Source organism: Callorhinus ursinus, unplaced genomic scaffold (assembly GCF_003265705.2).
Source record: "Callorhinus ursinus isolate GAN/ISIS: 27379988/994484 unplaced genomic scaffold, GSC_fseal_2.0 scaffold22, whole genome shotgun sequence".
NCBI lineage: Eukaryota > Metazoa > Chordata > Mammalia > Carnivora > Otariidae > Callorhinus > Callorhinus ursinus.
Window position 1 is genome coordinate 14,072,872 of NW_027397084.1, and position 18,627 is coordinate 14,091,498.

At 36.5% G+C, this 18,627-nt stretch overlaps 1 protein-coding gene across 2 annotated transcripts in view; it reads right to left on the reverse strand.

Annotated features, from left to right (window-relative positions):
- The window catches only part of COL21A1 (collagen type XXI alpha 1 chain), a 380,703-nt gene that overhangs the window by 63,348 nt on the left and 298,728 nt on the right, over positions 1 to 18,627 (reverse strand). For both annotated transcript variants that reach the window (XM_073905127.1, XM_073905126.1), the window contains 4 exons: positions 6,254 to 6,307; positions 5,361 to 5,416; positions 4,261 to 4,312; positions 4,089 to 4,142 (listed from right to left, as the gene is read on the reverse strand). In XM_073905127.1, the coding sequence (XP_073761228.1) occupies positions 4,089 to 4,142; positions 4,261 to 4,312; positions 5,361 to 5,416; positions 6,254 to 6,307 (216 nt within the window). The remainder of the gene's footprint in view (positions 1 to 4,088; positions 4,143 to 4,260; positions 4,313 to 5,360; positions 5,417 to 6,253; positions 6,308 to 18,627) is intronic.

The window sequence follows — 18,627 nt, forward strand, 5'->3', positions numbered from 1 at the left end:
TAGCTACACTAAGAAAAAAAAGGGAAGACTCAAAATCAGAAACAAAAGAAGAGACATTACAATTGATGCCACAGAAATAAAAAAGATCACAAGGGACTCTTATGAATAATTATATGCCAACAAACTGAAAAACTAGAAGAAATGGATTAATTCCTAGAAACATAAAACCTAATAAGACTGAATTAAGAAGAAAGAGAAAGCCTGAACAGACCAATAACAAATAAGGAGATTGAATCAGTGATGAAAAATCTCCCAAAATAAAGAAAGTCCCAGGACAGGCAGACTTCACTGATAAATTCCACTAATCATTTAAAGAATTAATATGAATCCTTCTTAAAATCTTCCAAAAAATTAAAGAGGGAACAGTTCCCAAATCATTTTATGAGGTTAGTATTAGCATGATAATAAAACCACAAGGAAAGAAAACTACAGGCCAATATCCTTGATGAACATACGTGAAGAAGTCCTGAAGAAATAATATCAAACTGAATTCAACAGCATATTGAAAGGATCATCCACCATAATCAAGTGGGATTTATCCCTGGGATGCAAAGATAGCAGTATATGCAAATCAATGTGATACATCAGATTAACAGAAAAAAAGATAAAAATCACATCATCTCAAGAAATGTAGAAAAAAACATTTGACAAAACACCATTTCATGATTAAAACTCTCAAAAAACTAGGTATAGAAGGAATTTAACTCAACACAATAAAGATGACATATATATGAAAAACCCACAGTGAACATATTTAATGAAAAAAAAACTGAAAGCTTTCCCTTTAAGATCAGGAACAAGACAAAGATGCCCACTCTTGCCACTTCTTTTCAACACAGTACTGGAAATACTAGCCAGAGAAATAAGGCAAGAAAAAGAAATAAATAACATCTAAATTGTAAAAGAAATAAAATTATCTCTGTAGATAACATGATCTCATGTATGGAAAAACCTAAAGACTCCATTAAAAAACTGTCAATACTAATAAATTCAGTAAAGTTGCAGGATACAAAATCAACATACAAAAGTCAATTGCACTTTTATACACTAACAGCAAACCATACAAAAAGGAAATTAAGAAAGCAATCCATATTTATAATAGCATCAAAAATAATAAAATAATTTGAAATAAACTAAACCAAAAAGGAGAAAGACTTATACACTAAAAACTACAAAACACTGATGAAAGAAATTAAGACACAAATAAATGAAAAGCCATTCCTAATCCCTAGTTCATGGATTGGAACATTTTTTATTGTTAAAATGTCCACACTACCACAAATGACCTACAGATTCAATGAAATCCCTATCAAAATCCCAATGGCTTTTTTATATAAATAGAAAAAAGAATCCCAAAATTCCTACGTACAATCCAGGAACCAAAAGCGTAGGCAACAAAAGCAAAATTAGACAAGTGGGACTACATCAAACCAAAAGGCTTTTGCACAAAAAAACCATCAACAAAATGAAAAGGCAACCCACAGATTAGGAGAAAATATTTGCAAGCCATGTATCTATCTGATAAAGGGTTAATATCCAAAATATATAAGGAACTCCTACAATTCAATAGCAGTAATAATAACAACAACCCAATTTAAAAATGGGCAAAGGAACTGAATAGTCTTTTCTGCAAAAAGACATAAATGACCAACAAGTATATGAAAAGGAGCTCAACATCACCAATCAATGGGGAAATGCAAATCAAAACCACAATGGAATATCATCTCAAATCTGTTGGGGCTATTAGCCAAAAAAAAAAAAAAAAAAATCTTGGAAAGGAGGTGGAAAAACTAGAAGCCCTGTACACTGTTGGTGGGAATGTAAATTGATATAGTCACTATGGAAAACAGTTACAGAGGTTCCTCGAAAAATTAAAGAGATAACTACTATATGCTGTGGCAATCTTCCTTCCGGGTGTATATCCAAAGGAATGAAAATCAGGATCTCGAAGACATACCTGTAGTGCCATGTCCACTGCAACATTACTCACAATAGTCAAAACATAAAAGCAACTTAAATGTCTGTTGACAGTTGAATAAAGAAAATGTGATATCTAGATAGACACAGATAAGACATATAGACACATACACACACAGAGACATATGCTTCATCCTCAAAAAAGAAGGAAATCCTGCCATTTGTTACAACATGGATGAACCCAGAAGACATATGCTAAGTGAAATAGACCAGACAGAGAAAGACAAATACTATATGATCCCACTTACAGGTGGAATCTAAAACAGTCAAACTCACAGAAGCAGAGAGTAGAATGGTGGTTAGCAGGGGCTGGGGAGAGGGAGAAACAGGGGAGTATTGGTCAAAGGGTAAAGTTTCAATTACGTAAAATGAGTAAGTCCTAGAAATCTACTGTACAGCTTAGTGCCTACAGTTAATGCTGTAGTGCAAACTTTAAAATGAGCTAAGAAGGCAGACCTTACGTTAAATGCTGTCATCACGAAAAAAAATAGAGAGGGAGGAAAGTTTTGGAGGTGACAGATATGTTTATGGCATTGATTGTGGTGATGGTTTCTCGAGAATATACTCATGTACAAACTCACCAAGTTGTACACATAAAATATGTAATTTCTGTATGTCACTCATACCTCAATAAAGTGGGTTTTTAAAAAAAAAGCTCAAAAAAGGATCTTAAAGCAATGTTCTAATCAAAAAATGGACAAAGAAACTAATTCCTTATTGAATATATACTCTGACAAGTACTATGCTGGGTGCTCTATTGTTCTCAGTCCCTACCACACCATTCTAAGTAGGTAACATTTATCCCATTTTTTAAATGGAGAAAACTGGAAGGTCAAAGTATTTGTCAAAGGACATAAAGCTGGTTAGAAAAAGTCACCAAGTGGTGGGAATCCAACTCAGTTCTATTCTCTAAACCTTAGTACCCCCAAAAACTATAATCTCATTTCTTGGGGCACATGGGCTAACGGTAGCAGAAGACAAAGAAAAATTAAACTAGATGAATTAAATTTGCAGGTAAAGAAAAGAATCTGTGTTCTTTAATAAAGAAAGATTAGATTACAAACTCCATAAAAATAAGGGTTGTGACGGTCTTCTTCCCCTCTGGTATGTCTAGCACCTAATAAATATCTGTTTAATTAACAAATGGGAAATAAAATACAGAACCAGTGAAATATAATTAACACATGACTGAGCTCTTATGATGAAGGGTTAGCAAATGAGCCCCAATATTTTAAATTCAGGAAGCACTATTTATAATATTTAAGGAGTCATGGATATTTGGGGAACTTTCATAATACTTAAGCAAATAAATGAATAATTTGTCCAACAAAAAAGAAATCAGTAGCAGACCAAGAAAATCTGAACTGGATTTCTGAGCAAGTTTGGCCTGATGACTAGGGAACATGATGACATCTCTAAATCCAACGCTTGACCAAGTGGCCTCACTGGTTGATGGATTACACAAATCCTCTCCTTAGGTATTCAAAAAACTTATAGCAGAACAATTATGTGGGCTGTTCGCACATTCCAGGTAGACCGACTTAAATATATACACAGGATTGATATCCTTTTATTTAACAAGCTACAGCATAGAAAGCCCATTTCTATTTGATTATTAACCAAAAAGTTTCTTTATGTAAGAATATGATGGTGCTAACCCATCATCGTAAGGGCAAGTGCCTTGAGTTTTTTAGGGGTGGTGAATGAGAGGCACTTTGCAGTTCCTCTTGCTCTAATTCTCTCATACTAATATCACACAACTGATAAAAGAAGTTGTTAAGGTTAAGGATGAAGTCCCCCTACCTCCCACCCAAGTACCTCCCTTATTGGTAGATAAGAGCTTGGTACCTCTGCCTCTAACCCACCAAACAAACCAATCTGAATGGCTTATCAACGAAGTTCAACCTTCTAACATCCAGAGATTCTATGTCTAACACCTAAGAATTCACAATAGACTCAAAAGAAATTTACTACCATTTTTAAATTACAGTGAAACAACTTTCAGCTCATTTTATACCAATGTTGTAATGTAAACAAAGTCAAGTATCAGTACATTTTTCTAATGTTCACTCACAAGTTACAGAAATATTTTGGTTTTTTTATGTAAATACCTTGTAACCAGGACTACCCATTAATCCATCCTTTCCATGTCTTCCTGGTTCTCCCTAAAAAATAAACACATGTATTTTAATATATTTTTTGCACTAATTTTTCTTTCTAAAAGAAGACAGTACAATTTTTATTTAAAGTAAAATACTGAAGAGCTTTTTCTATCAAACTCACAACACGTCCAGGAAGGCCAGGAAATCCAGCATTTCCCTTTTCACCTTTTGCACCCTGTATTAAAAACAAACACTTGGAAAACAATCCATGCAATAATTTTATTTTTAATTTTTATTTTTGTTACTCAAAAAAAGCTTCATTTTTTGTTTGCTTAGCTTTCTGACTCTGTGCTTGTGTCTTCAACACATCCACAATGATTTTCTGCTCAATACAGCAAGCATGCTTGACCTTGGCATGGGCATATTTAGCACACATGGAACCACAATGTGCCCTGCTGACATGTTTTTTCATTTTAGGCAAATTCCTAAGACTTTAGGTCTCACAACACAAATTCTTTGAAGTTGGCTTGGGCACACACATGTGGATCTTGGTGGTTTCCCAACTTTTTCTTGGTACAAAGGTAAACAATTATTTTACCAGAGGTTCTGGACAGCCTAGTTTTGCTAGAGGCTGTATTGTAGAATAGCCTGTGATGTTAGCTGGACCGTTGGGAATGCCTCTAGACACCATCCCCAGAGGTGATACAATAATGATTTCAAAAATTCCAACTCAAACTTAAGTTAAAAAGTTAACCTCTTTACGTCATGACAGAATTCATGGAACTACAGATAGAGTTGGCTCTACAACTCCTGGCAAAGCATTATTTTACCAGGCCAGTGGACACAAAGACATTAAAAAGCAATGGTGAATGCAGGATTTCAAGCATCTAAAAACAGAAACCACATCTTGGCAAAATTAAAAAGCAGTGAGTATTGTAAATATAATATACAGAAAATATAATCATCTTTAAATGTGAGGAAATCAGAAGGCCCGTAACTGATTCTCCATGGACATGCTGTTAAGCAGCTCCTACTTCCTCCCAAGGAATCTCTCTCTATAAATACTTTAAAAATTCAGAATGATCAATAACATGATGTATTCTTACAAAATACCACACACCAGGTATTATTCTATTTTTTCATTATTCTAAATAAATTTCCTGAGAAAGCTGAACAAAGCTAATTGCTATAATGGTCAATGAGCTGGGACTGAAACACAAGTTTTCTACTTCTATGACATCCAAAGTTCCATACAGATACTTTGTTTTATAATCCATACTTCCCTTTTTGCCATAAAATCCAGTTGATCCTTTATCTCCTTTGGGGCCCATTTCACCCTAAAAGACAAAATATAAATACTGAATTTTATTTTTAGTTAGTTTTTAATTTTTTATTTTAATTCCAGTATTTATGTCTATTTTTATGTGATTTAACCAGGGAATCCTTCTGTGTGTACCTGAAGAAAATGTGTATTCTATTTCTCTTGTTTTAAATATATCTTTTCAAACCATGTATTCTGAAGTATGCTTCAAGTTTTTGTTGAAAAAAAAGACAACTTTATTCATTTAAAATAAAGCCTATCAGAGGGGATGTGGGGGATGGGTGAAACAGGTAAAGGGGATTAAGAGTAAACTTATGATGAGAACTGAGTAATGAGGTAGAGAATTGTTGAATCATCATATTGTACACCTGAAACTAATATGACACTGTATGTTCACTAACTGGAATTAAATTACTGAATTTTAGAGAAATATGAAAATGTCCCTTAAACCTTAAAGAAAAAAAAACAGCACCAATTATAAACAAAGTTTAATTGCCAATATAAAATAAAATAGAAATAATTTAAGCTTTGTTTATAAAAGCCCTATTTTTGAGGCTTTCTGAAGAAAAACAAGGAAAAATAAGGATAGTTGGTACCATAACAGGGCTTATAGTTAAAAGAATTTCCATATATTAAAACTTACTCATCAATGTTTAAATACCAAAAAATTTGTGACTGGAAATTTTAAAGAAAATTTGCAAAAAGCTTTATGTAAATTATGATAGTAATCCAATCATTTACTTTAATATACTTCACATTTGAACATTTATAACACATTTGTAACATAAAGAAGTTTTAATTTAAAATAAAATGCAACATTACTGAATATTAAAAGACTAGATTTTTTTTCAACCTTTAATCCTGGTATTCCATGAAGCCCAGGAAAACCAGGAAGTCCACGGTCACCCTGAAAATAAAACTAAAATTAATGAAAGAAAATACATTTCAACCTAAAAAATATCATCATATATTCAACTTAACCCTTGTCAAAATCCACTGGGAAAAAAATCTTTGAACAGTTAAACACATATCTACATTAAAACCCTATCTCTATGACACATCAATCCTCATTTAACAGAGTTTCCTTTATGATTAGAAAAGGCAAGTATTTTGAGACTTAGGTGAACTTGTTCCAGTTCTGTGAAAAATGCTGTTGGCATATATACACATATTTTGCAGGGGTCGGGGAGTGTAAGCATGAGGAGGAGGGGGAGGGGTGGAAAGAGGGGGAGAGGGAGAGAGAGAGAAACTTAAGCAGTCTCCATGCTCAGCATGGAGCCCAATGCAGAGCTCCATCGCATGACCCTGAGATGAAATCAAGAGTTAGTTGCTTAACCAAAAGAGCCACCCAGGTGCCCCAAATGCTATTGGTATTTTAAGGGATTACACTGAATCTATAGATTGCTTTGGGTAGTGTGGACATTTTAACATTAATTCTTCTAATCCTTGGGTATAAAATATCTTTCCATTGCATCATTTTCAATTTCTTTCATCAGTGTCTTAAAGTTTTCATTGTAAAAGTCTCTTACCTCCTTGGTTAAATCAAAAAACATGGAGACAAATGAAAATGAAAACACAATGATCCAAAATTTTGGAGATGCAGCAAAAAACTATTAGTAGTACATGAACTCAGTAAAGTTGCGGATACAAAATTAATACCCAGAAATCAGTAGCATTTCTATGCACTAATAATGAAATAGCAGAAAGAGAAATTAAGAAAAGAATCACATTCACAATTGCACCAAAAAGAATGAAATACCTAGGGATAAACTTAACCAAGGAAGTAAAAAACCTATAGTTTGAAAACTATAATTCAATGTAATCCCTATCAAAGTACCATCAGCAATTTTTCAGAACTAAAACAAATAATGCTAAAATTTGTATGAAACCACAAAAGACCCCAAATAGCCAAAGAAACCTTGAGAAAGAAGAAAAAAGCTGGAGGTATCATACTTCCAGATTTCAAGATACACTAAAAGCTATAGTAATCAAAACAGTATGGCACTGGCACAAAAGGAAATAAACACATATATCAATAAAACAAAATAGCCCAGAAATAAGTCCATGCTTATATGGTCAATTAATCTGTAACAAAGAAAGCAAGAATATACAATGGCAAAAGGACAGTTTCTTCAATAGGAAAACTGCGCAATTACAGGCAAAATAATGAAACTGGAACATTTTCTAAAACCATACACAAAAAACAAACTCAAAAGGATTAAAGACCTAAATGTGAAACCTAAAACCAGAAAAAGTCTAGAAGAAAGAACAGGCAATAATTTCTCTGACACTGGTTGTCAGAACATTTTTCTGGCTATGTCTGCTAAAGCAAAGAAAACAAAACCAAAAATAAACTACTGGGACTACATCAAAATAAAAAGGTTCTGCATAGCAAAGGAATTATCAATAAAACAAAAAGGCAACCTACTGAATGGGAGAAGATTATTTGCAAATGATATATCCATATATATTTTAAAAATATAAAGAACTTCTACAGCTCAACACCAAAAAAAAATCTGATTTTAAAATGGGTAGAGGACCTGAACATATATTTTTCCAAAGAAGACATAAAGATGGCCTGCAGACACATGAAAAAAATGCTCAACATCACTCATCATCAGGGAAATGCAAATCAAAACCACAATGAGGTATCACCTCACACCTGTCAAAATGGCTAAAATCAAAAAGTTAAGAAGCAAAAAGTACTGGCAAGGATGTGGGGAAAAAAAGGAAATTGGCATAGCCACTGTGAAAATCAGTATGGAGTTTCCTCAAAAAATTAAAAAGAGAAATATAATATGATCTAAAATTCCACTACTTGGTATTTGCACAAAGGAAAAAAATATTAATTCAAAAAGATATCTGGACCCCTATGTTTACTGAATTATTTTTAATAGCCAAGATAGGGAAACAGCCCAAGTGTCTGTCAATTGATGAACAGAGTAAAAAAAAAAGTGTGGTATATATGTATATATAATGTAATGGATTATTATGCAGTCATAAAAAGAATGATATCTTGCCCTTTGCCACAATACGGATGGACCTAGAGAATATTAGGCTAAGTGAAATAAGTCAGACTGAGAAAGACAAATACCATATGATTTCACTCATATGTGGAATCTAAAAAACAAAACAAATAAACAAAAAGCAGAATCAGACTTATAAATTACAGAGAACTAATGGCTGCCAAAGGGAAGAGGGATTGAGAGATGGTCAAAGTGGCTGAAGGGCAGTAGGAGATACAGGCTTCCAGTTATGGGATGAAAAAGTCAAGGGAATAAAAGGCACAACATAGGTAATATAGTCAATGATATTATAATAACACTGTATGGTGACAGATGGGAGCTATACTTATGGTAAGCATAGCATAACATATAGAGACACTGAAGTACTATATTGTACACCTGAAATTACTGTAGCATTGGGTGTCAGCTACACTTAAATAAAAAATTTTAAACCTTAAATCTTAATATTTTTAAAAAAATATTCACATAAAGAGTGACATAGCTATTGAAGGGATAAAACCCTCCAAAGATAGCTTTTTTTCATTCTAAGTTTCCATATCATTATCAGCTTAAATCACCAGACCCCATGGTTACATTGCTACGGCATTTTTCAGTTTCCAGAATTATCTACTGACATCCCACTGTGAAAGAAGAGGATCAACCTCTCAAACCAACCAACACCCTCTCCCCATCTCCACTTCTAGGAAGCACAAATCCCCTTAGCTTTCTATTACAACTTTAGTTAAATCAATAGTCATTATTTCTGATGTTAAGATTCACAACTAAGCCATAAATATGCCGATTGCTTGCCTTTTCTTGTCCTACAGTTAAAAACTGCCTGTTTTGGAAAGAGGTAGGGGGTTGACACCTTATTTTCCTATAAACTTATTACAACATTGAACTCCAATCTCCAATTGTCAAAATCACTTTGAAATATACTCATACATTGAAACTTTGATATTCTTTGTCTTTTCTAGAGCCTTCTCATTTGTCTCAGTACACATTTGTTCTCCTCTCTCTGTTTATTCCCTTGTTAGAGGAATACATCATCCCATAGCTTCTGAAAAGGAATTCATGGGAGACAACTTTTTGAAACTGTAAATTTCTGAAAAAATATTCTGTTCACTTACGTAATTAATAATTCACATATAGAAGTATAGTTTAGAATTTTTTTCTTTTAGACCTTTGAAGGTTCTGCTCCATTCCCTTCTTGACTTCAGTGTCACTAGTGAGATGTTTGAAGCCTTTCTGATTCTGATCATTTGTATATGACATTTTTTTGGTGGTTGTAGGGTTTTCCCTCTCAGAAAGCTTATAGGATCTCCTGTTGTTTATAGTGTCTTACAATGTCAAATTATACAATATTCAGCATAAATATGGTCTATAATCATCCATTACGCGAAGCAGTATGGAAGACTTTTCATCTATAATGACCCCATGCTTACACATGTGGACTCAGACCACATACCCAAACTCCATCCACATTTCACATACACAATCTTCCCTCTAAGCACACTGTGTTAGAAGGCACTCAGAAGGACAGAGACAGGAAAGAGGCTTGCAGACCCTGGGAATGGAACTGGGGTGTGCTATATAAGGAGTGTCAGAACCCAGGATCTGGAATGTGGTCTACAAGGGGGGTCATGTGCTACAGGAGTGCCTCTATATTAGTCGTGAAGACCCATCACTTCCTACCAAGGAACACAGCTGAAGCACCGTCTATCAGGGGTTCTCCCTCCCTGAGGGCACTAATGACAGTTTGTCCAAGTCTTCTTCTCAGGTCTTCTATCAGTTTCTTCTAAGATTTCTTGCTGATCTTTAATTTTCCTAAGATATTTTCTGATTCCTAATGATCAGTTCATATGGAAGTGGATGATAAACTCTCAGGGAGTACTGCTCAATGACTGAGATTCTCTATATATGGGGGTGCTGGGTCATTTCCCTAAATAGCTCTGGCTATCAGTGGATTCCCCATAGAAGGATCTTCTTTGCCTATAGTTATATTACAACTCCTTACTTTTCTTTTCAGTCTAGAGACCTTCAGTTTTATCTTCTCTGGATAATAAACTTATATATCCTGCCAGAGTAGAAGAAGGGAGATTCACTTCACTGTACAGAGGTTAGGAAGGGATAGCAGGATCTCATTGTTCTTAAAGGAATATTCAAACATGCTTCCATTTTTTAAAATTTTTTAAAGATTTTATTTATTTATTTGTCAGAGAGAGGGAGAGAGAGACAGCACAAGCAGAGGGAGCGGCAGGCAGATGGAGAAGCAGGCTCCCTGATGGGCAAGGAACCAGATGCAAGACTAGATCCCAGGATCCTGGAATCGTGACCTGAGCCAAAGGCAGATGCTTAAACGACTGAACCACCCAGGTGTCCCCATGCTTCCATTTTTAGCCCTACCTTCAATTCACTCCCATTTTCAGAAATTACTTTGTATTACCATTTCCTAAGCTTTTGGGGTATCTGTATGCATAGGCATGTGTGTCTGTGAGCATGAGTGCGTGTGTGTGCAAAAGGGATTCTCTCTCATATGAATCATACTACTTTTTATTTTAAGATTGAGCTTCCTTGGGTCCTTTCAGATTCCAAAAGTGTAGACCTACTTTCTTCTTTTTTATTTTCTGTGTCATGTTAGGTTTTATTATTATAATTATTATTCCATGACTTTTGCTTTATGGGAGTTTAAGAGATAGAGAAAGTTAATGTGTATATTCTACCCTTCACCTTAATCAAGAAGCCCTAGTCACTTATTGATGCTTAAACAATAATATCCAGAGCATCCTGCCTTCTAGGGAGGTAGGTTCCCATCAGTTCACTATTAAGGAGACAGCAAGACAGACATAGAGAAGAAAGATATAAATTGATAAAGTATACACATGGTGTAATCTCCAATTGTTCCCATTATACTTTCCACTAGAAGGCTTTAAACCTCCTGGAGGGTTATTACTATGACCTCTTGTGTAGGGGTGCTAATATTCATTCACTTATTCTATTTTATGCTGAACCAATTTCATTCTTTATCCACTCTGGTTAATTGCAGGAAAATCTGGGAATGTACTTATCTGACTAGACCAATACACCATTGGCCTTCTCAATTAAAAAAAAAAAAAACTGAATTTTAACAACTGATCTATTCCACAGATTGAAATATTCCTTTCCACTAGTGAAAGAATGGGAGCCATTATAAAATGTATTTTTACAGAGAGGGAACTGGGGCTTCAAGTCCAGGAATCCCTTCATCCTCTCCCATAATAAGTGATGTCAAATAAGAAATAAAAATTACATTATACTTTAGATCTATCTGTATTATGTTTGGTTCCTTTAATTTATTTCTAAGTGTATGTGATATAAAAAGTATGCCAGGCTCATGGTTACATCCAAAAATCTGCTCACCTTTTACTACCACAGAGAAGATTTTTATCTGTGCACACAGCTTCCCAAGTAGAGACTCTCTTTCCCAGGCTCCTTTGCAGTTAAGCATGGCCACCTAACAAAGTTCTTGCTAGCAGAATGTGTAGAGGACTACAGCCTGCAACTTCCACAGAATTTATTAAAAGGAAAGTTACTGCTATGACTTCTCTTTCCTCCTTCCCATCAGATTAGGATGCAGGTAAGACAGTGACTAGTGATGAAGCCTTGTCTATGTGGAAGAGAACACTCTGAGACTAGACCAACAAGAAGGAAAAACATGAGTCTTTGGATGAGTACGTAAACAACTGATTACATGAGAAATATAAACTCTTTCTCATTTACACCACTGCATTTTGGGGTTTATAGTATTTTTTGGCTCGTAAAGAATGTCCTTCTCGTGGGTAATAGCTTTCCCGTGACCATCTTAATTTTCCACTAAAGGTTAAAAACAATCTGTGTGTATACGGGAGAGAAAGCTAGACGACAGAAGATCCACTAAAAGCCCATACATTTTGGATTTTTTAAGCCTAAAATGCAATAATTTAACCAAAGAATAAAAGAAAAAAAAAGATTCAGGGGGAGACCAAGGGGCACAACAAGAAAACTGGATGATATTCTACCCCCTACGAACGAAAACCACTTTTTGTATTTTGGAGTTTTTTTTTTCCTTTTTGCTTGGGGCAGGAAGGAGTGATAACAGTTTCTACAGACAGAAAAAATTAAGTTAAGAAGACTACCTGAGCTAACTCTTTAGAAACTGCGTTGAAATAACCTGCTGATGGCCAGGCTAGACAAAGACATACTCTTGATAAAATGGAATTTAGCTGGACAGTAAATACTTGATAGAAATACAGAAGAGGAGGGGCGGAGCAAGATGACGGAGGAGTAGGAGACCTGGGTTTCGTCTGGTCTCAGGAATTCAGCTGAATAGGAATCAAACCATTCTGAACACCTACGAACTCAACAGGAGATCAAAGAGAAGAATAGCAACAACTCTCTGAACAGAAAAGTGACCACTTACTGGAAGGTAGGACGCGCAGAGAAGTGAATCCGAGGTGATATTCGGAAGGAGAGACGGTGGGGGAGGGGGCCTCCATCAGCCGCTTCTGTTAAGTGATAGAGCCACGGAGCACAAAATCGGAACTTTTAAAGAAGTCGGCTCCATTGAGGGATGTCGCTCCAGTGGATAAGCTGGGGGTGGGATCCTCGTGGGACAGTGTAGTCTCAGGACCCTCGGGGTCACAGAAAGACCGGGGGTGCCTGAGTGCAGCAGAGCTCCCAGGTATTGGAGCGGGGAAGCCGGCTGCAGAGACGGAGCCGAGGCGCGGGCTCTCAGGTCGAGGTGGCCATAAATTGTGATCCGCGGCCCAGATGGGCCACTGCTCCTCCAGTGGGGACCCAACAAGCGGCAGATCCGGGGAGACTCCCCTTCATCCCCCAGGAGGAGCGGTGCAGAAGCGCACCGGAGGAATCCGCTAGGTTTGGAGACTCCATGCGGTGTGGGGTGCCAGAGATAGAAACATTCGGTCACAGGCCGGGTGAGCACGGAGTGCAGCCGGAGACTGGGGAGACAGGAGTGACTGCTTTTCTCTGGGGGTGCGGTGAGGAGTGGGGCCGCGAGTTCTCAGCTCCTCCGGGAGGAGATTGGGAGGCCACCATTTTCACTCTAGTCCTCCAAAGCTGTACCAAGAGCTTGGAGGGAACAAAAGCACCGGAGAGCAAACCTGAGCAGCTTACAAGGGTGGGGCAACTCTGCCTCCAGCAAAGACATATGGGAACCACGGCAACAGGCCTCTCCCCCAGAAGATCAGCACGAACAGCCAGCAAGCCAAGACCAAGTTTACCCATCAAGGAGAATGGGAGAACTCCAGCGCTAGGGGAATACTGCACATAGAATTCATCGCTTTTTTACCATGATTCATTAGTTTTTCAAACTTGATTTTTTAACTGTTTTTTTCTTTTTTTGAATTTTTCTTTTTCCCTTTTTAAACCATCTTATCAATCCCTTTAAAAAAATTTTTTTTTATTTTTTCATTTTTTAGAGTCATACTTTATCTCTTCATAGTAGCTACCCTTATTTTTGGCATATATATATATAAGTTGTTCTCTCTTTAAAATTTTGAGATACAGTTTCTTCTAACAGATCAAAATACACCCTAAATCACTAGTGTATGGCTTTGTTCTAGTCTCCTGCCTGATCACATTCTCTCCCTTTTTTTTTTCTTTTCTTCTTTGTTTTTTAATCTTCTTTCTAACAACTTCTTATCAATTCCTTTTATAAAATCTTTTATAATTTTCATCTTTACAGTCATCTTCCATCCCTTCATTGTATCAACCCTTATTTTGTACATATATAAGTCTTTCTTCTTTAAATATTAGATGGCACTTTCTTCTAACAGAACAAAATACGCCCAAAATCTAGTGTGTGGCACTGAACTATACACTAGTCTGATCATATGTGAACATATTGTGGTTTTTTTTCTTTTGTTTTGTTCTGTTTTTGTTTGTTTTTCCCTTTTTCTTCTTTTTTTTATTTCCTCTTTTTCTTTCTTTCCCTTTCTTTTCCCCTGGTTTCAGGTCTTTTCTGATGTGTATAGAGTATATTTCCTGGGGATGTTGTTAACCTGTTAGCATTTTGTTCTTTCATTCATCTATTCTCCTCTGGACAAAATGACAAGATGAAAAAAAATCACCTCAGCAAAAAGAACAAGAGGTAGTACTGTCTGCCAGGGACCTACTCAATACGGACATTAGTACGATGTCGGACCTTGAGTTCAGAATCATGACTTTAAAGATACTAGCTGGGCTTGAAAAAAGGGTGGAAGTTATTAGAGAAACCCTTTCTGGAGAAATAAAAGAACTAAAATCTAACCAAGTCAAAATCAAAAAGGCTATTAATGAGGTGCAATCAAAAATGGGGGCATTAACTGCTAGGATAAATGAGGCAGAAGAGAGAATCAGTGATATAGAAGACCACATGATGGAAAATAAAGAAGCTGAGAAAAAGAGAAACAACTACAGGATCACGAGGGCAGAATTCGAGAGAGAAGCGATATGATAAGATGAAACAACATTAGAATAATTGGGATCCCAGAAGAAGAAGAAAGAGAGAGAGGGGCAGAAGGTATATTGGGGCAAATTATAGCAGAGAACTTCCCTAATGTGTGGAAGGAAACAGGCATCAAAATCCAGGAGGCACAGAGAACCCCTCTCAAAATCAATAAAAATAGGTCAATACCCCCGACATCTAATAGTAAAACTTACGAGTCTCAGAGACAAAGAGAAAATCCTGAAAGCAGCTCGGGAGAAGAGATATGTAACCTACAATGGTAGAAACATTAGATTGGCAACAGACCTACCCACGGAGACCTGGCAGGCCAGAAAGCACTGGCATGATATCTTCAGAGCACTAAACGAGAAAAACATGCAGCCAAGAATACTATATCTAGCTAGGCTGTCATTGAAAATAGAAGGAGAGATAAAAAGCTTCCAGGACAAACAAAAACTAAAGGAATTTGCAAACACGAAACCAGCCTTACAGGAAATATTAAAAGGGGTCCTCTAAGCAAAGGGAGAGCCTAAAAGCAGCATAGATCAGAAAGGAACAGAGACAATATACAGTAACAGTCACCTTACAGGCAATACAATGGCACTAAATTCATATCTCTCAATAGTTACCCTGAATGTAAATGGACTAAATGCCCCAATCAAAAGACACAGGCTATCAGATTGGATTAAAAAACAAGACTCATCAATATGCTGTCTGCAAGAGACTCATTTTAGACCCAAAGACACCCCCAGATTGAAAGTGAGGGGGTGGAAAACCATTTACCATGCTAATGGACACCAAAAGAAAGCTGCAGTGGCAATCCTTATATCAGACAAATTAGATTTTAAAACAAAGACTGTAATAAGAGATGAAGAAGGACACTATATCCTACTTAAAGGGTCTATCCAACAAGAAGATCTAACAATTGTAAATATCTATGCCCCGAACATGGGAGCAGCCAATTATATAAGGCAATTAATAACAAAAGCAAAGAAACACATTGACAACAATAATAGTGGGGGAATTTAACACCCCCCTTACTGAAATGGACAGATCATCTAAGCAAAAGATCAACAAGGAAATAAAGACTTTAAATGAAACACTGGACCAAATGGAATTCACAGACATTTTCAGAACATCCCATCCCAAAGCAACGGAATACACATTCTTCTCTAGTGCCCATGGAACATTCTCCAGAATAGATCACATCCTAGGTCACAAATCAGGTCTCAACCGGTACCAAAAGATTGGGATTATTCCCTGCATATTTTCAGACCACAGTGCTTTGAAACTAGAACTCAATCACAAGAGGAAAGTCGGAAAGAACTCAAATACATGGAGGCTAAAGAGCATCCTACTAAAGAATGAATGGGTCAACAGGGAAATTAAAGAAGAATTAAAAAAATTCATGGAAACCAATGAAAATGAAAACACAACTCTTCAAAATCTTTGGGATACAGCAAAGGCAGTCCTAAGAGGAAAGTATATAGCAATACAAGCCTTTCTCAAAAAACAAGAAAGGTCTCAAATACACAGCCTAACCCTACACCTAACGGAGCTGGAGAAAAAACAGCAAATAAAGCCTAAACACAGCAGGAGAACAGAAATAATAAAGATCAGAGCAGAAATCAATGAAATAGAAACCAAAAGAACAGTAGAACAGATCAACAAAACTAGGAGGTGGTTCTTTGAAAGAATTAACAAAATTGATAAACCCCTGGCCAGACTTATCAAAAAGAAAAGAGAAATGACCCAAATCAACAAAATCATGAATGAAAGAGGAGAGATCACAACCAACACCAAAGAAATACAAACAATTATAAGAACATATTACGAGCAACTCTATGCCAGCAAATTAGATAACCTGGAAGAAATGGGTGCATTCCTAGAGACATATCAACTACCAAAGTTGAACCAGGAAGAAATAGAAAACCTGAACAGACCTATAACCACTAAGGAAATTGAAGCAGTCATCAAAAATCTCCCAACAAACAAAAGCCCGGGGCTAGATGGCTTCCCAGGGGAATTCTACCAAACATTTAAAGAAGAATTAATACCTATTCTCCTGAAACTGTTCCAAAAAATAGAAATGGAAGGAAAACTTTCAAACTCATTTTATGAGGCCAGCATTACCTTGATCCCAAAACCAGACAAAGACCCCATCAAAAGGAGTATTACAGACCAATATCCTTGATGAACATGGACGCAAAAATTCTCACCAAAATCCTAGCCAATAGGATCCAACAGTACATTAAAAGGATTATTCACCACGACCAAGTGGGATTTATCCCTGGGCTGCAAGGTTGGTTAACATCCCCAAATCAATCAACGTGATACAATATATTAACAAAAGAAAGAACAAGAATCATATGATCCCCTCAATAGATGCAGAAAAAGCATCTGACAAAGGACAGCACCCTTTCTTGATCAAAACTCTTCACAGTATAGGGATAGAGGATACATACCTCAGTATCATAAAAGCCATCTATGAAAAACCCACAGCGAATATCATTCTCAATGGGGAAAAGCTGAGAGCTTTCCCCCTAAGGTCAGGAATGCGGCAGGGATGTCCACTATCACCACTGCCATTCAACATAGTATTAGAAGTCCTAGCCACAGCAATCAGACAACAAAAAGAAATCAAAGGCATCCAAATCGGCAAAGAGGAAGTCAAACTCTCACTCTTTGCAGATGATATGATACTGTATGTGGAAAACCCAAAAGACTCCACCCCAGAACTGCTAGAACTCATACAGGAATTCAGTAAAGTAGCAGGATATAAAATCAATGCACAGAAATCAGTGGCATTCCTATACACCAACAACAAGACAGAAGAGAGACAAATCAAGGAGTCGATCCCATTTACAATTGCACCCAAAACCGTAAGATACCTAGGAATAAATTTAACCAAAGAGGCAAAGGATCTGTACTCAGAAAACTATAAAATACTCATGAAAGAAATTGAAGAAGACACAAAGAAATGGAAAAACGTTCCATGCTCATGGATTGGAAGAACAAACATTGTGAAGATGTCAATGCTACCTAGAGCAATCTACACATTCAGTGCAATCCCCATCAAAATACCATCCACTTTTTTCAAAGAAATGGGACGAATAATCCTAAAATTTGTATGGAACCAGAAGAGACCCCGAATAGCCAGAGGAATATTGAAAAAGAAAAGCAAAGCTGGCGGCATCACAATTCCGGACTTCAAGCTCTATTACAAAGCTGTCATCATCAAGACAGTATGGTACTGGCACAAAAACAGACCCATAGATCAATGGAACAGAATAGGGAGTCCAGAAATGGACCCTCAACTCTATGGTCAACTCATCTTTGACAAACCAGGAAAGAATGTCCAATGGAAAAAAGACAGTCTCTTCCACAAATTGTGTTGGGAAAATTGGACAGCCACATGCAGAAGAATGAAACTGGACCATTTCCTTACACCACACACAAAAATAGACTCCAAATGGTTGACCTAAATGCGAGACAGGAGTCCATCAAAATCCTAAAGGAGAACACAGGTAGCAACCTCTTCGACCTCAGCCGCAGCAACTTCTTCCTAGAAACATCGCCAAAGGCATGGGAAGCAAGGGCAAAAATGAACTATTGGGATTTCATCAAGATAAAAAGCTTTTGCACAGCAAAAGAAACAGCGACAAAACCAAAAGACAACCAACAGAATGGGAGAAAATATTTGCAAATGACATATCAGATCAAGGGCTAGTATCCAAAATCTACAAAGAACTTATC